Here is a 22,075-nt window from a genome sequence, read left to right as displayed (position 1 = left end):
CATGCCCTGATGCTGAAATGACCTCCATGTGGAGCTGCATCAGAATACAGCCACTTATAAATCACTTTCCAAAGAACTCCTGATCTAAAATCAAGAAGGCTCTACTGGAGGCCAGGATCTCCTGCCTGGAGCACAGGTTCCTTCACACGGCCCCCGGTGTGCCTGCAACATCTTTGACACACTTTCAGCACTAAGCAGTGACAAATAACATGCAGTGGCATCTCTCCATGAAAAAAAAAAAGAAAAAAAGGAAAAAAGAAAGAAGAGTGTCAGCAAAGTCCAAGGTTGTCATTCAAGGTAAGCAATGTTTTTGTTCTACAAGTGCTTACCACATACATATATGCCAATTCAAATTCTAGTACATGGGAGAGGGTGGCCTGATTCATCTTCTTTTTCACCTCTCTCATACATGTCTTAAGATAATGTAAACAGCCCTTGGGAGGTGTTTGTCTTTCCATTGCAACAAGATGTTTCTAGAAGACTTTTTCCTTCAGACACTTAGGAGTCCTATCCATGGCATTTTAGAATAGAGATGAGCTAAACCATATATTGAAAATTTTTGTTGTTAAATGGAGTTATGAATCCAGAAGGTGCCTGCAATTATTTCCATGGCAGATGGGTTTCTAAGTGGGGTGTGCAAGCACAGCTTTATTGCAATAGCACATCCACAAAATGCACTTGCTCACCCCTGGGAGCTGCAGAACTTGAGGATTATCTTGCCTCATGTAAAATTACTCAGCCAGGTCCTTTGCAGACCATTTATAAAGTCATACTGAGTTCCCTATGACACTGGTTCTTTTCATCCATATTACACATTTTTGTGCTGCAAACAGCAAAGACAGTTGAGGGTTTACTTTACTTGGTTTTAAACTCATGCAGCTGTTGGAGATATTTTTGTTTGGCCATTGCATAAAATAATTCAGTAGTCCCATATCCAAGCAACTAGTTCTTCTGAGAGAATGTTAAAACAATTAAAACATTAGTAATAATAAAAAAATGGAATAAAATTGAGATTTAAAAAGTATTATTTTTTACTATTAATTATAATTTTTCTGTCTTGGGTAAACAGACCAGAAGTACCCATGGACAAAAGCACAATCCAGTAGGATTGAAGAATCAGTGTTGGCAGTAGATGAAAGCTCCTTCAAATGCATGAGTTTTTCTAAGATTTACATTATTTCCTGGGTATTATGAACTGCAGCATTTTCTGGGCTTACAACTTCTTGTAAGATATATTACATATAAGCTCACATATCTACCTGTGTAGGCAAGCTGATATTATCACCTTTCTTTAGTAGAAAGCCACCCTGAATGAACTTCAAATAGTGCTTCCAACAGAAAGAAAAAAAAGCTTTTCTTTACAAACTGGGATTCTTGTAGCTTGAAATAGAGATTAAGAGTGGGGTAGAGAGACACTTACAAAATAGAATGTATTATACGTGTTATTTGTATACTGCAAGCAAAGTAAATCCTGAAATGTGCTAAGGCAATGGATTTAATACCTTAGGAAGATGATAATGTAATAATGTTTAAAAAACAAACATGTCTCCTGTTGAATTAGATCCTACTAATCCATGGTTTAGTACTGTATGCTGCTTCCTGAAAGAAAAAAACAAACCTAAAAAATTTAACTAACACATTGCTTGACTGAAAATATGCACGTGTTTCTGTCCTTTGGTATTAATGGAATTCTGAGGAAACGGCTGGAGATTTCTGTGCCAAAAATTCATAAATTGATAATGTTGATTCTAAAACTGGTAGGGAGCTTTGCCAAAATGACCCCTACAGTTGTCAGGCAGCCTCACAAAGCAGCTCTGCCCACCCTGAGCCCATTCAGTGCCTGAACATCCCTGGGACCCTTCAGACTGCACTGACGCACCTGCTCAGAAACCCTTCTGAGAGGAGAATGTCCAGAGACCGGTTACATTTTAAGGGACAAATATGCAACAGGTCATCCCAGTGAGCTGATGTCCTGTCTGCTGCCATCAGCATCCCTCAGGTCATCACTGGCTCATTTTCCCAATGAGGACACCAGGGAGAGACAGTGCTGCTCCAGGGAGGCTTTAAATGAATCCATCACCTCCCCTTTTACTGTACTGGGACTCTGGGAGGTTCTTAGCCACAATTCCCACTCTTTTCTTATTTAGTCATTTAAGACATATTGAAGCATTATTAAAAATAGAAATATAGGTCAAAAATACACGCCCAGTTTCCTATTTTTGGCTCCAGCTTGTGCTTGCATGCCTCCTTAAGGGCGGCCTAATAATCAGATGGGCTTAGTACCAATATATCTCCAAGAAGCAGCATAATCTGTGGGCACTAAGAGCAGTCAAAATCAATTCACTGATTGAGGAGCCTAACCACAGACTCAGAAATCTAACACCAAGTGTGTAAGACCAGCTGACACACAACAGCTCAGAAATACACTTGTCCTGCCACAAATCTCCTTGAGCTATGCAGTCCAGTAACAGGCACTGGGAGGTGGGCATGCTAAGGCAAGGTTTTATTCCATAGCTTCCTTGAAAACACATTCTTTTAAAATATTTTAAGGCATTGAAATGCTCTGTCTTCCAAGCACTAAGGTAGACTTAAATACAAAATTTAAAACCATATGCTTGGGTGAAGTGTGTGCACTGTACATATACTGTATTTTAAAACCTTTATTTAAGCTATGTCTTACATTTATCAACGGTATCTTTATCCTGAAAATGATGAAAATTATACTAGGGATGTTTTCTATGTCCTTCAAAACTAATAAAGCTTATTTTAAATGATTTTACAATAATGTAACATGCATTAATTCCACATGAAATGGCAGAAAAATAATCAATTTGTACTACAGCACGATGAGTGCCATTCTGCATTTTAAACCGATCTTTTCCAACATGAAACATCTACTTCAATTCAGTCTTTAGCAAACTGTCAGACCTTCCTACACACCTACTGGTAGGGTTATTTTTGAATCATCCTGGAAGCAAATCACAACTATCTCAGTGGGTGCACTGGCCTCTAACAAAATGTCATGGTGGCAGCCTTGCACCACTGATCGGAGAAAAATGTTTTGTACTGAAGTGAACAAAAAGCAAATCTTCTAAGAATGGTTATTTGAACATTCTTCACTGCTTCTGAGCTGAAGCATCTTGTATATTCTATAAAATCTCTACCATTTCAACAATTGTGCTCACAACATGAACACCTTCAACTAACAAAGACAATCTTCATACTAGATTAGGGGGTAGAGAAAATAATGAGCCATGGATGATAGCTACAAGTTATAATTCTCTGCTTTGACCAGAGGGAGAGAATGAATTAATTCTTACAGGAAAGGCAGTATAATTTTTTTTCTTTCTCAGTTTATTCTATACTTCAGAGTCTTCCTTTTTTGGGGACTATTATTCTTCAATGTCAGCATCTGTCTGAAAATGAGTATTTTTAGACCTTTGTGCTGAGGAGAATTTTTTTTTTTCAGTGTAAGAGTTAATGGCTGAATACTGACATAATATGACAAAAGCTGTGCTGGATTTTAAGAGATCATTAAAGGAAAAAAGTATCACTTTCTCACTTTCTACCCTATCAGTATTTTCACCTCCAAATATTTCCTCTTAAGTTTACACAGCAGATAAACCTAAAGAGTATTTTACTGAAGCATGAATAGCTAGTTCAGCTGTGTGAATAAATAATAGTTTAGAGAATCAAATAATCATGAAAATGTCATGGAAAAGGAAGGCTTCTAGGTCTGAAACTGAATTAGCTTCTGGTTTAGCAATTCTGTCCCCCCACAGCTCAGAAATTATATTGTGTATGTTCATGCAGATAAATTTGGATATATAATTAGATGTTTTGTCTCTTCATTTACACATAGTAGAGCTTTTCTACTGGTTACTGAAACAAACATTTATGTGTGAATTTGAAGAAACAAAACTGAAATGATCTCACAGAGGCTGTGGAATCTCTATCCTTGGATATACTCAAACCTTGACTGGACATGGCTTTCACCAACCTGCTCTGAGTGGTCCAGGTTTCATAGTGCTGTATGAGCCCTGTACCACCCAGGACACTCAGAACACACATTATTACCCTTGGGAAAATTAGGGAAATAAAATGTCAGGCAGTGTTAGAGGCAGATACTTTGATTCGGAGTCCATATGTCCCTGCTTCACATGCACCTCCAGGCATTCCCATCACCCCCTGAATGATCCCTGCATCCTCCCTGGGAGTTCTGCTCCACGATCCATTTACAGGATGTGTCAAGGACAGTCTCTGGAGGAGAGAATGAGGTTCCTGACACTCAGCTGGGATTCATCCTGTCCAAATTGGGATATTTACAGTGTGGATACCTACAGTTGAGGCAGTGCCTCCAAAATCCCTTCCCAGTTAACAAGAAATGGAAACTTCCAGGTTCCCACCCAAAGGGAACTGAGACAAACTGGATGAGGCAAACCTGGAGTCAGGTAAAAGCTACCCCAGGCCAAATCCTTGTGTTATGAAATACTACAGGTACCTGCCTTTAAAACACTATGAAATAGTACTGGTTCCTGTCTTTAAAACAGAAAAAGTATCCCAAGCAAGTGAAATGAAAATAAAGTGAAGAATTAATTAACTAAATAGAGGTGATTAAAGTAAATAAAGGAAACAATTATCATATCAAAATAAAAGACAAGAAAGATGATTAAATGAGTCTTCAAAAGACCCATGAGAAACTCATGAAAGACATAATATGCCTTTACCTGGTTTTTAGTCTTTCATGATTTCATTTTAATTTTTATTCACTACCATCTGATAATTGCAAGAAACAGTTACTTTAACCATAGGCAATTTAAACCATTTTAATTTTTTTTTCCAGGGCCAAGAGACAAAAGAACCTATTTATTGCCTGAGGGGATTTTCACTAAAATGAAAGCTTAATCTTTCATGTTTTTTTAAGCAAAGGCTTTTAAAAAATCATTTCTAGCAATGCTATAGGGAGACACTTCCATGGGTATGCAAAATTGAAATTATAAATTTACAATTATAAAAAAATTAATAGTTTGGGGGATTGTATTGTCTCTGTTCTTTCTGAATGAATACTCTTTCAAGCTTAAGAGAAAGTATTTAGCACATGGAGGAGAACGAGTGTCCTCAGACTCTGTTGCGGTCAAAGCTGTTTAGTGAGAATGGATGGGAGAAAGATCATTGGAGTTTAATTTGTTTGGAAATCCTCAAATATCAGATGTCCCACTGGCTCCTCACTTCCTGGCCTGTTTTTCTGTGTTGCCAGTGCACTGAAGTTGGCCTGACCACTGTCTCCTCTGTACTAGTGTGGGGCACTGATGGTTGCTAAATCTTATCGATGTAAAATTAAGCTTCAAGGTGAATTTTAGCTGAAACAACCATCTTTTGGGGCTCTTAAAACACATGTTTAGAAAGGACAGAACAAAGATTGATTCGGGGGGGATTTTCAGGGGAGATATATCTGGATAGAAACATGGATATAATTTATGTGGCTGCCATGGTTCAAGACATACTGGAAGAAGACTGTTATGCCCATCTCCATTCTGTGAAGTATTTTGCCTTTAACAACATTCAGAAAAGGATTAAATTTAAGCATCTACCATTGCACTGCCACAAATGTGGGCTTTTTTCTCAACTAAAAAATATTAATTTAATGCATTATCTGGAGAGATGCAAACATTTCTTTCTGGGCTTAGTGCAGACTTTGAAATCAGACAAAATAATTTACACTTATGAAACACAACAAGCTGAAGTGTTCTATTAAAGGAAAACTAGACCAAAAAAATACCCTTAAGGCCTCCAAACATCCACACATTGAAAGGCAGATTTAAATGTTTTCTGTCAACATATTTTGAGTTTTAGTGGAAACACTTTGAGCTACTATGAAAAACTTTATCAAACTAAATTCATTTTCCATGGAGCAGAGAAGAATCATTGAAGATATTATTCAGGTTACATGTAATAGGGTGGAAAGTGTGGAACCAGATAAGAAAGGTTAAACTGAAGAACACTTTAACAAGGCTTGATTTTAGGCTGGTTGTGCAATATAAATAGGTCAGTGGACCTATTAGAGATTTTTCAAGCTAATATTAGAAACAAGTGCCATCTATAAGACTTTCAAAGGCAAATGGCATTCTGAAGACACGATTTGAAAGGCTAAATACCCCAAATCTTTTGAAAATAACACAAGTTCAATGTGCTAGCCAAAATCATTAACCTCTTTGGAAAAACCTTTGGCATCTGCTCTCCAGTACCACCCAGAGCAATGGGAAGCTCCAGTTTCCCCAAAGATAGATCTGCCCAGCCCAGTGGAAGCACCTGTCTACCATGGGCCTGTGCAGACCTGGACATCAGATAAAACAACCTCCCAGGCACTCAGGGAGCCTCAGGATCAGGTTAAAAGGGAACAGCAAGTCAGACAGGCTGGATAAGAAGGCTGTGTTGGATAGGGAAGGAGAGAAATGTGTCCCTTAAGGCTGCATCCAAGTTCTCTGTGTACATGGCACAACAAAGTGCACAATGGGAACATTCTGCCACTGTGCTGCAGAGCAGCAAAGAAAAAGGGAGTTAATATCCAGCCCCTCTGCACCACAGTGCAGTCCTTGAGTTGCCCTGGGAGCTCTTGTCAGTGTGGGTCAAGATCTGTTGTGTGTGTGTCTTGGGAGGACAAGGCTGCTCAGACATTTATCAGCTAAACTGCAGAGATATCACAGAGCGTGCATGAAATGCAACATTTCTGCTTCTATAAATGGGTGGCATTTAGACAGGTGTAACATGGAAACACTGAAGTGCTAAATCCCAGCTCCAGGACAGACGGGAGATATTGCTCAGGTTTAAAAAAAAACACATCAGCAAGCCAAAATTATTTTCACCCAACCTGCTTCTCAGAGATCTTGCTAATGAATATTATTTTTAGGTCAAGATGAGGCTCATGCCAGAAACAGAAAAATCTACACAGACTTAGCCAAGCTTCTTTAAATTTAACCTCTCTCCCAAACAATAAAACTGTAATATAATGGGAGCCCTGGCCAGCACTAAGACCCAACACCACACTCAGTCCCAGTTCTATTGTGCAGTGAAGACTGTTTTCCTTACTGATGAGCTCAGTCTGCCATGAATTACATTTTCATGGGGGATAAATACACACTTAAACAAGATTAAACACAAATGTTCTTTAGTGGTGTCTAAAATAATATGAATGTTTTTTAGAACAGCAATAAACACACTTCATGATGCAAATAATTACACCCTGCAGCCTTTATGTAACAATAAGTGGCCGAATTCTCTACTCAGCTACATCACTGTAAACCCAGAGTAACTACACTGAATCAACATTTTTCTCTGTGGATTCTGGATATTCTGGAGTGTTACCTAAGCCTGAATTTGCCCCAGTTTCTCTCTAGGGTTTTGGAGACATCAGACATGCATGTCTGGAAATCCACATGGTGGTCATGGAGGCATTTCCACCTCTTTTTTCCCGTTTGCTCCCATAATGAAGTCAGAATCTGGCTGTGTATTCCTTGTGCATCTGATATCACTTCTGTAACTGTGTACTCAGAAAGTAAAGAAGAAAGCTCAACTGAGATCCAGCAAGAGAAAGGAAAAAAAAAAAGACTTCACAAAAATTCATGAGGGGTAAAGGCAATACTTGTGTGTGATGGGAAACAAAGATCAGTATCTTGGGGATTAAAAAGAACCACCTCAGCTGATTTTCCTTTGGATGGAAAGGATTTGGTCATGTTCTGAATTCTTTGTGAAAAGTTAATTTTATCTTGGGTTTCCCATGCAATTGTAATTTTCACGCAGAGATTTTTAAGATGGGTCTGTTAGGCTTTAATGGCCCCTGAAATGAACCTGGAAAGGCAAACATGCCCACATTGGACCACTTGAAAAAGCAGTTACTTGCTTGGAAATAACAGCAACAAAGACGTATTCAGCTGTTAAAGGCTCTTCACGATTTACATGAGCACGGAACTCATGGCACAATATGGAACCAGCGTTTTTACTCCCACCTTGCCCTCAACTGCCAAGTTTGTGTGTTGGAAGCAGGCACTCTGCTCTTACCAGGACTTGTGAGGGCTCCCAGAGCACCAGTCGTTGTGGAGAGAGGGTTTGCATTGGTGGTGGTAGCTGAGGTCTGGGCGGCGGCTGCTGCGGCTGCTAAAGTTGCCAAATTCTGTAATTGTAAAGCGTTCATGCCTGTGTGGGGAAGCAAGAGGGTTAATTAAAACAGGTAATCATCATCATCATCATAATCATCAAAAAGTGCTGTTTTCAATGGTCATGGAGCTTGGGGTGTACCTTGCCAATAAACTCGATTCTTTTCATTCCCAAAACATCTATAATCTCAAACCACATCTCAGAGTTCCTGAGGAGTATTTCTCATCTCTCTACCTTGGAGTTGAGAGAATGCACCAAAGACACCAGCCTGTACTTGAGGAAAATTAAACCTGGTTTGTGCCTCTTCTAAGGGAAGTGTAGAATTAAAAGTCATTTAAACTCTGCATGAAGCCCAGGCACAATATTATTTCCTGACACAACAGGGGATATAAAGAAGATAACTAGCATTTAAAACACATTCAGGACAGGGTCATATAATTGGGATTAATAAAGTTTGTTTCCCATGTTTCCCAGTTTGAATGCCCAGAAACTTGTCTGATTTTTTTCTGAATGTTAGTTTGCCTACAAGAGATATTATTTCTCCCTGCACACTTTGTATTTCAAATGGAGGAGCTTAACAACAACCTGGAAATAATGAAAACAAAAAAGGAGAATTTAAATACAATACTTGGGAAGTATGTTTAAGAAGGAAAAAAATGCAATGAAGGAGAGGTACTTTCTAGGAATTCAGAACTCCTGCAATAATGGAGAGTGATACTACTTTCAAACACAAGTATTGCAGACTCAGGTTAGTACAATCAATAATCTCCATAAAGATGGATTCTCACTGTCACAGCATTAGGGATTGTGAAATGAACCTTGATATAAACATCTATTTCTGAATAAAGTCCCAAATTTAAATACAGCATGTTCCAACAGGCAGGTCAGGCCTCAGGTGAGCACCTAATTTGACTGAGGTTCTAATGTGGGTGTCTCAAATTCAGTTCAGATGTTGGTGTTTCTGACACAGTTGCAATGGTGGGAATTAAGATTTTAGTTGATCCAATATACACCAATTCATAGTCTGGAACTGGAACAAGACACTCGGAGAAATTACATGACCAAACCTCTTTAAGGTTTCTTTTGGAGGCTAAAGACCATCTTAAAAGATAAGGCTTTTCTCAAACATTACTAATTCAAACTATTTTGCAAGACACAGTTCACATGTATGCAAACAATATGTTTTTTTATTTTTTAAAATTATTCATCTGACTTACTGGCTTGCCTTGGGTTTAAGTATTTTTTCCAACCAAAGAATTATCTTGCATTGATAATAAGATAAGACTGCAGACTATTTCAAACAAGATTTTGGGGATGGAAAAGACTGGGACCCAAATCTTTGCAAACAAAGCAGTCAGTAACCATCAAAATGAGATATGGAATTCATTTTCATCCTGGATTGATATTGGTCCTTAATTATAATTTACCTTCCTATTTCCTAAGAAGAATAAGTAATTCAGCAAAGAATATTCAGCAAACATTTCTAATCACTGAGGCTGTGTTTTTGTGCCATCCTGCAACAAGGATTTGGGAAAGCAGTGGGTTGCTCTCCTCCAGAGGAATGGCTTTCTTTCACCCACTGTTTAGTTATTCATCAAAAGGATCAGTCATAACCAGCTTATATTTCTTCTGCGTGAAGGTTCCTTTGGACTTCTAAATGGTATACATGGTAGGATTAAATAATTGTGATGAACACAGAATGATTCCAGTGGACAGCCTAGGCCAGACAAGGTCAACAGGCAACAGAGCAAACAGCTGCTGTCTCTGCACTCATGAATCACCCTTGCACCTCTGTGGATGCCAAACAAATACCATCACTGCCTCATTCCACAAAAACTTTTTTTTAAACAAGCACAGGAGGAACCTATCAATTTGGAAAATGAGTTTCAAAGCTCAAAGAAGATAAATGAACAAGATCTTGGTGGTGATGAAGTTGTCTCCTCACCCAATTTGTTTTACTGTAGCAGTGACTGTAAGACACTGGCCACAAAACAACCTGCAGGTGTTACAGGGTGTCAGCTTGGGTGTCTGCAGGAGAAAAACCTGCTGGCTGTTGTCACACCTGAGTGAGAGAAGGACAGCAAAGACTCCTATTGAGCTGAGCACCCAAATGTGAGTGTCAGCAAGGGCTCATGGCACACACTGTCATCCAGCGAGCTCTAGAGCCCACTTTGTCAACAGTTTTATCACTTAATATGCATCTTCTTTAGGATCCTCTGTCTGCTCAAACATCTGAAAAATAAGTCCTGTCATCACTGTTTCACATTCCCCAGGCATTTTACCATCCCTGCTCCCTCTTTATTGGTTTCTCCCATCAACTTGTCAGGAGTGTCAACATCGCATTTGCTTGGACAAATTTGGAGGAGGGAAACCAAATGCTCTGAAGTCCCGAATCCCAAAAGTATTTTGCTTTTAAATGGGGAGTTTTGGTTCAATTGAACTTCAGCTAAGGTACAGTTCTGCAGTTCTGGGATGAATCTGCTCTCTCAATCTCTCCCCTTTCACACACACTCCTCACACATTTCACATCCTACAGTTTTTTTTTCCAAAACAGTCCCAAATCCCGCAACAGAGCTGGACAGCAAATGAGTAGATGGATTTTATTTGAAAGTGCTGCTCACTCAGCAAATGCACTTCTCTCTGAAGAAATGCAAATTGCTTAACGCTGAGGAACAGCCTCATAAGCAGAGCTGCACATGAAAAATGAATATCTTCCTGTAGAGGAAAAAAAACCCCCTTCTGGGTAAGGAATAACTCTTGATCTTCATGAGGGAGACAATGTTGGGAATTAAAGGGAAATGATTAAAAAACCCAGATTCACAATACAGTTTGATTCCATTTTTAATAACATGTATTTACCAATGTGCTATCAGCTTGGCAAATATTCAAGATCGCAAAGAAATTCAACTTTCATTTTGTTATTTGGCAGATTAAAAAAACAATTAAATTATGTACAAAACAGATGCACAGTATGCCTTGCTTGAAACTTAAGATTTTTAAAAAAATTATTTATAAGGATAGGGGCATGAAAATTTAATTTAATGTTCACCTTAGGTAATTTTGTGTCTTATTGTTCACAGCAATTACCATAAATCTACATATCAATAAGCGAGAACAGATGTCAGTTGTTACAAGTGCTTGCCAATCAGGCCTGTTAAAAAGTGACAGATGGATGGTGATAGAACATTCTCATAAGGCCTATTAGCACATTCACAGGAAATTTTTGTAGTGCTGCACAGTCACAGATGCAGTTCTGTGAAAACACGGGGAAATTTGAGAGCATGAGATTTACATTTTACAACTTCTTGTGCTGCCTCTGACACAAACTTTCATACAATGAAGTAATTTGCCTCGTTTCAGTCACTGCAGCTTTTCTCCTGTGATAACTGTAAATTTGGAATTATTGGGTATTTGTAGGGGAGGGAACGGAGTCACAAGCCGTTCCTCAAGACTTCTTAGGCCTCATCAGCTCTTGGGTTTCTAAAACCATAATAAAATCACACTAGAAAATAGCTGAGATTTGCTTACTGCACAAATTCCAAAAAAAGGAAGGCACCAGCTACATTGAGTGGCACAGTATGCATGGAGAGTTTCAAAGTCAGTGGTGATTATCAGAACCAAATCTGATCGCTCACAAGCAGTTCCCACTGACTTGACTTCCTTTGCTTTGGAAATTTTATCCTTCTCAATTATTAGGATTTATTCCACCCGAATTAAATCCTGGCTGCAGCTTAAAAAGATGTGGATTAGGGAAAATTTATCATCTTCAGGCTAAAAAGCAAGTATTTGCTAACACTGACATCAGCCATTTTGGATGCTGATGGTAAAATGTGTATAAAGGTGTGGAGGGAGAGGCTATTCCAGCAATATTGTAAGAATTAAAATAGACAGGAGATCCAAGTGCCACCTCCATCAAACCATATATATTCTGTGGCTGCTTTTAGAAAAGCTGCTTATCTGAAAAGTGCTTGAGGTAGCCTGACCAGTTACTGTTTGATTGAGCAAAGCCCTTAAAACAACTTTTAAGTCCACAATTGATTCTGCCCTGTATTTTAACAGTACGTGCTTAAATCTTACTGCAGGTTCACAGAATCATAGAATGGTTTGAATTGGAAGGGACCTTAAAGATCATCTAATTCAAACACTCCTAGAGCCATTTGTTGACTTATGTAGGATTGCAGCCCATTTTCAGGTTATACATGCTCCAAACATATTCTGGCAAGAAGGGTGGTTTTGTTGATTAAAAGTTCTTCAGTGCTAGTGGAAAGGATTCATCTGATCTAACTTTGTCCAAAAAAAAGTTACTCACTCAGGCTCTTGCTATAGTCAAAGAAGAGAGGGGGGGTAATGAAATAATCTGATCCTAAAAAAGGAATCATAGAACATTTGGGTTGGAAGGGACCAGGAAGACCATCTAGTTCCACCCTCCCTGCTATGGGCAGGGCCACTTTCCATTAGTCCAGGTTGCTCCAAGCCAAAGCCACCTTCCAAGGGAGATCTTTGACTAGACCTGGGTGCTCCAAGCCCTGTCCCACCTGGCCTTGAACGCTTCCAGGGATGGGACATTCACAGCTCTCTGGGCAACCTGTGCCTCACCTCCCTCACAGTGAAGAATTCCTTCCTAATATATGGAGTATTTTTCTAATATCCATAAAATAGATTAACCCCAGCCTTGGTAGGATGAATCATTGCCTGGGAGTGACTTCCTCTTCACTGACATTGCAGGGAGATGGGATGCCTACTTTCCTAACTACTGAGGCTCAGTTGGATGAATTCCATCCACAGAGGGGCTAAGGCAATAAAAATCCCCCTCACCCTCCATTTGCTGGTTATGGAAAACCCACACAGAGCTACAGATATTGTGCCCAGACTTGGCCAAACTTGCACACTGTGCACTTTTACCACCTGAATAAGCACATCTCCTGACTGCTGAGCACTGCTTTTTCCTCTCAAGGTGCCTCTCCTCCTCCTCTGAGAAGGAGCACTGTGTGGATTGTGAACAGGCTCACTTGCTGCAAACTCTGTCTATCCAAAAATGCTAAACAGAGTTGTTTAATTTATTAGTTAAAAGAAGAAGAAAAAAAGCTAATTTTATGTGTCAAAATAACTAGGACTTTCAGTGGAATTAGTTACAAAAGCTGAATGTTTTTGGTCCCTGAGGTCAACATTTTGAAAACTGCTAGTTATCTTTAAGAAACAGCTATCTCCCTTGAGCTGGAAACAGTTTCTCAGTGACCTTTACTTTTAATATGATATCCCTACAGAGGTCATAGCAGGAGAAATCCTCCTTCTGTATGGCTTTGCTGGAATGAAGCCATGGAAGAGTCAGAGGATATAAAGGATCCTTTGGCCAATGCAAAAGTGTAGAGCTTCTGTGCAGATGGTCCTGGCTTCCAACTGGTCCCTCCAGATCCACTGAGCCAATCCAACAATTAGAGGAAAATATTCAGAAAGCAGAACCTCGCAGACTTTCTCTCACCCATCTGCTCGTACAGACTCTGCAACAGGAGGAAATCTGGCTTGGGTAGTGGAAGAAGGGTGGAATGGATAAAGCAGGGCTCAGAAAGGGCCAGAAGTTCAACCCAAAATGCAACCAAACTATGAGAGAACTTGGACAGCACTGGAAAAAATATATACATTGGAAAAATACAGAAAGTCCCAGCTGCAAAGGGCTTAGGGACCTGAAAGTAAAAGAAAAATCCATGGTTTCTCCTCCTGTATAACTCCAGAAAGCAAAATACACTGTCTATTCAATGAAATTAAGAGAAGCCCTTTGTTTTTTTTATGAGTACTGTACATTTTTTTATGTCTTGAATGGTCACACATACAAAAATATTGCTGTATGAACCAATATTTGTTCCTGCCAAAACATTTGACATTATTGGATTGTAGAAAATTTTCCTAGTCTGTACATTGTTTAAATATTGAAAACATTGAAATATTTTCTACAATCATCCTAGCAATAGTAAACTTCTCCTTACACTATCTATATTGTAATTCCCAAGCTCTTAAACAGGCAGGTTGGTTTAAATAACTGCAGCTTTTAGGACCTGCTCCAGTGCCAGCCAAATTCAATTCAAACATTCAAGCAACATCAATCTCCTTTGAACTAAGCTTCCCATGCAATTTGTATGTATTTGAAGGAGGAATTTTTGCTTGTTTGAAAGGTTGCTAGTGTTTAATGTAGCTTATATTGTCTTTTAAAGTAAGACAATCAAACCACATAATGTAATTCATCTATATTATTAGCCCTCCCCAAAGACAAAATGCAGGCTAGGCACTGAGGCTGGAGAGGAAACACACGAGAGGAAAAACATGGGAGGAAACACTGCCTTTAAATTAGCATTAGGATTAGAAGTTATCAGAGAAGGGGAGGAAAAATGAGGAAGTGCTCACTATGAAATACGCTCATAAGGATCCATGTCCTTGGTTGTTTTATACAGGACAATGGAGCAGACTTTGGCAAGGTAGAATTAGTGCCTGTAATCAAGAGCAGGGGATTACTGTAATACCAAAGGCACCACCGCCAGCTCTCCCAACTTTATTGCCAGTCTCAAAGTATTACATTGTTTTCTTTGGCTTGATTAATGAACAAGAATGATTTCATGAAAATCTTGTTTTTCTATAGAAACGAGATAAAACTAAAGTGCAGAATTAGGCATGGCACCTTAAAGCTTGGAAAGCTAAATTGCAAGTTACAGCTTTTTGTCCCTCAAATTTCAGGGTCTCAAATTTTTGTTAAACCAGTTTTGTGATTTGCTTGGACTTCACACAATGCTGTATGTACAGCAGGGTCAGTTGGCTGCTACAGCAAGAACAGTGCTCACTTTTACACTTGGTGCTGAGTGATTAATATTTGTATGTTAGAGAATTGTTGAGAAAAATCCCCATTTTTCTTTGGACTATATTCCCAGCTTGCAAAAAACCACGCAAACTCCAATACTCTTCAATCACAAACACCTAAAAATCCCACCCCCTTCACCAAAATCAAAGAACCACTGCTTTTGAAATGTAAGAACCACTTTAACCAGTCTGAGGCATGGTATTAGGGGAAGGGAATTTAAAACTGCACACTGAAGAGCAGTGTCTTTGCTCTGCTAGCAAAGAAAATTGCTTTGATTTAAGAAATAATATACTGAGCATAGCAAATAACTCTTCACATGTGCAGTGGGGTGTGTGCTGTGCCACTTCTGTTCTGTACAGAGACAGCATAAGCTTTAGCAGCACAAATAAACACTTGCAGATCCAAAGGGCCCTAATTTTGTACAAGGGGGTAGCTGTTTCAGAAGTCCTAATATAGCAAACCGTGACTTCATCAAGATTTAAGCACAAAAGAGATGTTAGAGCCCTGACATGGAAGTAAGGGTGGAATTTCAATGGCTCATGTGGCTTTTGATCAAAGTTTTAGTGTCTGAATTACGCGGTAAGCACACCCATCGACTTCAAGGATAAAAGTTGCACCTCTCAAACACAAAGTTCAAAGAACTTGAAAGCTGCAGTGATGGATCTTCTTTAGCACCTCACTCAATTGTGTCTGGATTTTATTCCTCACTTTGAAATGTTATATTAATAGGCAAACTACATGCAATATGGAATTACATATTAGATTCTTTTTTTGTGAAATGAACCCGTACAGCTTAAGTTAAAAATCTCTAGGCCTTCACAAATGTTCAAAGATAGCTTCAGCTGGTAATGCAAGCTCTTGCTTCAGGCACAGGAGTACTTTCTATTCCTTTCATGAAACATAATATACAAATTGTTAATACCAGATGCACTGCATGACATGGTACTGCCTGATTTCCAAGGAGAGGACATGAACTCTCAGTTCTAACAATGAAATAGTGCTTAGTCTTTGGCATTTTTATGTAGAGATGCAGCTTGGAGAATAATTTTGTATCACTAATTTTACCTTGAACATAAAGATTTACGAGTCGCATGTTTTGGGGAAAGGAGTAAACTTCAAGCTGTTTTGATAACATGAATATAATATATAAAATACATTTTTTTCCAAGAGAGGCAGTCAGTCATCAAATTATCCCATAGATGAGTGCCTTAGCAATCTAATTTGCAGTTGAAAAAAGCATATCCCTCGAGTAACAATGATGTGCCATTATGATTTCTTAAGATGACTTTCTTTCAGTCTCAAGACCATATGATTTTCAGAGAATAAATCACATCCTGGATTGAAAGCTCATCCTGGAAATACTTGACTAAAATCCTTAGTTTCAACAGTTCTTGAAAACAAAGCTGAATCTACACTAACAGTGAGAAACAGGCAACAAAAACTTCTAAGGTGCACATAAAGCAATGGATATCACATTATTTTTCCTCAGTGTCCCAATTCTTTCATTTTTGTAGACCTAACCAAATATACAACATAATCTTTGAGCTCAAAACCACTTCCAAAATTCCCAAGTATAAAACTGTTGCTGAACTGCTCTGTTCTGTTTATCATATTAAGACACATTATTTTGATGGAAAAAAACGCTAAATTGCAAGAGTAACATAATAGAACCAGCAAGCATTGCCAGCAGGTCTGAGGAAGAGAGAATAATTCAGAAATATTGTCATCTGTAGGCCAATTTATATTGTCAGACAGCAGGTTCACATTATTCTCTGATGTCACTGCAATAATGGCATAATATAACGATTGAGCAAAGAATACCTGTGGGGTATAGCTATACAGTGTGGTATATCTATACTTGTTAAAGTATTTCAGGCTTCCTTCAAAGCAGAACCAGAAGCAGCAAAAGATCAGGATTAAAAAAAGAATGAGAAATGGGGCTCATAAAGGCTTCTGAATATTTTAGCCCTTGTTTTGTGATGATGAAGCAAGCGTAATGCTGTATTTCATTGATTCAGCGGGCTCATGATTAAAATAAACTAATGTAGCAATTTAGGGGTTTTGTGATTCTTTCTTTTTTTTTTCCCTGTAACAAGGAAAAAAAAAAGCTTTTTAACAGTTCCTCACGGCAGGCATAATGTGCATCTGTGCTCTGATTTACTGCACATGCTGCCTTCTCTAGCATCATGTTAAGTTAGGATATCAGCATGGTAGGTCACACAGTGGGAATGACCTTTTGCTAATCACTACACATCAGTTACTACTGGCACACAGCTCATTACTAAGAAACCCTCCAACTAGCTGGCTTTCAAATCTGCTCACACTTTGATTCTTTTTTTCCCCTTTTCTTTCTTTCTTTCTTTTTTTTCCTCCAGACTGAAGATTAGACTTTTACATAAAATCTCTGTTGTGTAATTTTGCCAACTAGGGTTCCAAAGTCAAAAAGGCACCCAGTTAATTTTCTGTGATTATAAAAGGAGCCTGAAAATTCATACTGAAGGTAGGCCTGTAATCTTGGGTTTCATTAAAAAGGTCAGAACATTTTTCCTCACCACATATTATTAAAATGTTTGAGGGCTGCCATTAATTTGATTTTTCAGGACACAGAAATCTCACTGGAAATTAGAATGTAATCCTGCTGTTGCTTTCCTGACACTTTTCATAGGGCAAGATACGGCTGCAGGGACTAAGAGCTCTCCTGCAATTTACAATTGGTTACTTTGGCCAAATGGCAGGTGACTAATGCAAGACAAACTGTTTGCACAACCTGGGAGCACTGGGTTTAATTTCAGTTCTGAAAGAGGGGTGAAAGTGTTTCTATTGACGCTGAACCGTGAGCTGTCCCCTGCCAATACATCTGCCACATTTAATACACAACACGCCCCCCACCCCCTGACAATGTGATTATTAGAGGTACAGAATTCAATAGCTTGAGAACACAAAACATAGCAGGAGCAAAATGAAAGGGTTTTTAACTCACCGGCCATTTGCTGAATGCCGCTGAAGGCACCCAAGTTACTGGAGGAAGTTGCTTGCTGCAGGAGCTGCAAATGAACAACACAACACAGCAATCTATCTGACAGTAATGTAACAAATGAAGATAAAACGAAAATGAGCTATCATTTCGCATTTGGAATATTTCTGCTTTCCTTTACATTTATATAGTCTCTTGCTTCTGTCTGCTGTTGGAATGAACATCCCTAGAGTCAATGCTGTAAATCCATATTAATGTCTAATCTCTATTAAGAAACACAGAGACACAAGGGAAACTCAATAACATGGCTGCTTTAAAACAATTAATCAATTTATTCTTTTTAACAACCAGGTGTTAAATCTATTTAAACCAACATAGTGTGACTAATTACAACCCTCTGTAGTCTAGTAGTTACCATAACTCATCTCTGTCAATCATGGTCCATTCTTCCCCACCCCTGTGAATTCAGTTTTTTCTTTATTATCTGTATGAATCAAGCACACAGATATTCATTAGACTGGGATTTGTATATATAGCAATTTAGCCTATCTCAGCATTAATTAGCCAACCTCAGTACTAATATATATTTTTAATTGCCGGGTAAATTGCTGTTTGTATCACTGTATCAAAACATTGTATGCACACAAATGATGTATTTATACATACACAATACATATATACGGGCACATCAATTTCATAGAATCATAGAATGGTTTGGTTTGGAAGGCACCTCAAAGTTCCTCCCTTCCAACTGCCCTGTCACAGGCAGGGACACCTTCCACTAGATCAGGTCACTCAGAGCCCCATCCAGCTTGGCCTTGAACACTTCCAGGGTTGGGGCAGCCTCAGCTTCTCAGGATAACCTGTGCCACTCTCTCACCACCCTCACAGGAAACAACTTCTTCTTTCTAAACCTGCCCTCTCTCAGTTTAAAATCATTACCCCTTGTCCCATCACTAAATGCCCCTGTGAAATGGCCCTCTCTAGCTCTGTTGGAGGCCCCCTTCAGGTACGGAAAACTCAAAGGTCCCAGAGGCTTCTCTTCTCCAGGCTGAACAGCCCCAACTCTTCCAGCCCTCTCTCCACAGCAGAAGTGCTTCAACCTTCTGACCACCTTTGTGGCCTCCTCTGGACCTGCTCCAGCAGGCCTGTGTCTTTCCTGCATGGGGGCTCCAGAGCTGGATGCAGCACTGCAGGTGGGGCCTCACCAGAGTGGAACAGAGGGACAGAACCGACCTGCTGCCCTTCCCTGACCTGCTGCCCACAGTGCTGGGGATGCAGCCCAGGACATGTTTGGCTTTCTGGGCTGGAAATGCACATTGACAAGTTGTGTTAAGATTCTCATCCACCAACACTTCCAAGTTCTCCTCAGGGCTGCTCTGGATCCATGCTTTTGTGCTTGGGATTGCCCTGATCCAGGGACAGGACCTTGTACTTGGCCTTGTACTTGGTGAGGTAATATTTGTCTTACTTGGAACCCATGAGGAACCCCCAAGTTATCCAAAAGCTCCTCAATCAGACCTCCCAACTCCAAAGGCACAAAAGGCAGAGGCTCCCCCTCAGCTGTGATGAAGGGGAGCCTCTCTTGGCCATCCAGCACCAAAGATACATGGCTGTGGATTCCAGAATTTCCAGCAGGGACAGCAGCTACCACCTGTTTCTCATCTTACAAATGAACTAAGGAAAAGGCCATTTTAAATTTATGGCTTTTCCTGGCCACATTCACTTTCTGTGTGAGGGGATATGAACCATGCATGTTTAGCATTGGCAGGACCGTGCATTATAGCAAAAGCCATTTCCAAATGAAAATATGGAAATTTGATGATTGAACCACAACATTCTAGTTTAGAGACTGTACCATATGGATATGGCCTCTACAGAGTTCAGCTGCCTATCTGTCCTCCCCTAAGGAAGAACTTTAATTTTATTCCAGCCACAAAAACCAGACTCTGGCATTCAAAACCCCCAATAAAACTAATGGAAAAAATTTTTATTTACAGTGGAGGGGTTGGAACTAGGTGATCTTTAAGGCCCTTTCCAACTCAAACCTTTCTATGAATCTGTGAATTGTTTTGCAGATAAACACACCCAGAAGAAAACACACTGTGTATCCTGGACAATTTAGCAATTTACTGCAGGGAGTTTAGTAGAACTGATTTACCATGGTCCTAAAATAAATAGAGCATAATACAGCCACCACCTCTGAAGTGAACTTACAGCTAGATATTGTGGTGTGAGTCCTCCAAGACCTGTGAGGTTTCCCCAAGTGGCAGTATTGAGCTGTTGCATCTGCTGAGCCAACTGCTGCTGCAAACGCCGCTGCTCCTTGTCCTTTTGGGTGTCAGCAAACTTCACCACGATTGGCGAAGAGCAGCCCTGTGGTTGGACAGATTGGGAAAGACAGAAGGGTTAAATCACACCAGGCCACCCTCACCTCGTGAGCTCAGCCATGTCCTGTAGGGCCTCTGGCACTGGCACAGCCAGATTGTTCACCCTCTCTTTGTGACTGGCAAGGACTAAGATTTTTCAGGTTGTTATGAAAAGAGGCTATGGAGAAATTATTGATTCCCCAGCTCTTTTTATAAAGCACCTTTCCTCAGGCTCTCTTTTCCTTCCAGCTATCAAAATTGCTGCCAGAGACAGCAAAGTGTACCAGTCCTCTTTAATTAAGCTTCACAGCTGATGAGATGGACGCGATGCTTTGTCTGCAGTCTGTTTCCGAGGCAGCGCCAAAGGGAGAGGTGTCCAACCTCCGTGCTGCCAGGGACCACACAGCCAACCACGGTCTGGCTGTGCCATCAGGCTCAGTGCAGCTGGTGTGTGCACCCTAAAGAGACTGGGAGCAGCAGATTTACCTCAGCACCCATTTACATCAGCGAGGCACTGTTCACAGTAAGGAGCCCTGGTCAATTCACCCACCTGCGGTCCGCGCCCGGGCACGCTTTGTACCAAGCACCCTTGAGATGTGAACAAAGGGCAGGATGCAGACCAAAAGGGACTAGTTCTGGTGATAGCAGCCCATTCCTGATTGACACCACTTCTTCTATTGCTTCTATCAGCCTCTTGTTACATGGTATGGCAAGGCTGTAAGATGCCTTAGGAAATAGGGAAGCTGTAAGAAAGAGCTAGAGGTCTGGTCTGCAGCCTGTTCCTCACCCATGGCTGAGAGACCCTTGGGAAGAAGTTGGAGGTCACAGACCAAATGGACTTTTGGGGTAAACTGGAATTTCCCTGTGACTTCGAATTGGGCATTCCTGGGCAAAGACACTGAGACAATGAGATGTGATTATGAAAGATGTCTCTGTTGATTTCTCTCTGTTTTTTTTCCCTGCTAAGAAATGTTTCATATTTTAACCTTTCAAGTCTTAATTTTTCTCAGATCAAGAAAGCAAGCTATATACTGCAATGATTCAGTTCTTCAAATTAATTCAAGCATTTTATGACTCATCTGAACTGTCAATCCATTTCATACTGCTTTTCAACTTCACAGCATCCAATGAATAACTTCCCTTCATGCTTTGTTATACTAATTTCTTGTCTAACTTCAATGCGAACACAATGGCAGGAGTGATAAGTGACTCAAGTCCAAGAAACACAGCAGTGCTTGAGCCAAAGTGTATAGTGAGGGATGCAGAGCAGGGTTCTACTTCACCTACTCTTCCCATGGCTGCTCTCACAACACTGTGAACATCCTCAGAAAAGTTCCTGTGCTCAATTAATTACAAAAAGCAGCCATGTACCTTTTCTCTGAAAAACCTCACACCAGGACAAGTGATAAAAATATTCCCAATCATCAGATAAAATAATGAAATAAACTGCAATAATAATAATAATAATAATAATAATAATAGTCTTCTATCAACACTGTTCCTTTAGAATTATCTTAGAAAATCATTGCTTGTGGTTTATTATTCCACCTCCAATTCCTTTCCTGTGTGTTTCATTGTAAAAATGTCTTTTAGTGTTTCAGTGAGGACGAAAGGAGATCCATAACACTCCAGCAATCAAATAAAGATTATGAAGGAGTCGGCTTGTTACACAATTACCTCTCTCTAGTGATTTTTATACTAATATTAAAAATAAGATCATTTAGGAAAAAAGAAGAA

The 22,075-nt window shown here is 39.7% G+C and overlaps 1 protein-coding gene across 8 annotated transcripts in view; it reads right to left on the bottom strand.

Annotated features, from left to right (window-relative positions):
• CELF2 (CUGBP Elav-like family member 2) overlaps positions 1-22,075 on the bottom strand; it is a 550,656-nt gene that overhangs the window by 34,951 nt on the left and 493,630 nt on the right. For all 8 annotated transcript variants that reach the window (XM_054287543.1, XM_054287539.1, XM_054287537.1 and 5 more), the window contains 3 exons: positions 20,187-20,345; positions 17,976-18,039; positions 8,056-8,190 (listed from right to left, as the gene is read on the bottom strand). In XM_054287543.1, the coding sequence (XP_054143518.1) occupies positions 8,056-8,190; positions 17,976-18,039; positions 20,187-20,345 (358 nt within the window). The remainder of the gene's footprint in view (positions 1-8,055; positions 8,191-17,975; positions 18,040-20,186; positions 20,346-22,075) is intronic.

Source organism: Melozone crissalis, unplaced genomic scaffold (assembly GCF_028551555.1).
Source record: "Melozone crissalis strain CALT ecotype California unplaced genomic scaffold, PUWL_Pcris_2 ptg000059l_1, whole genome shotgun sequence".
In the NCBI taxonomy this organism is placed as follows: domain Eukaryota; kingdom Metazoa; phylum Chordata; class Aves; order Passeriformes; family Passerellidae; genus Melozone; species Melozone crissalis.
This window is presented reverse-complemented; position numbering and strand designations above follow the sequence as displayed.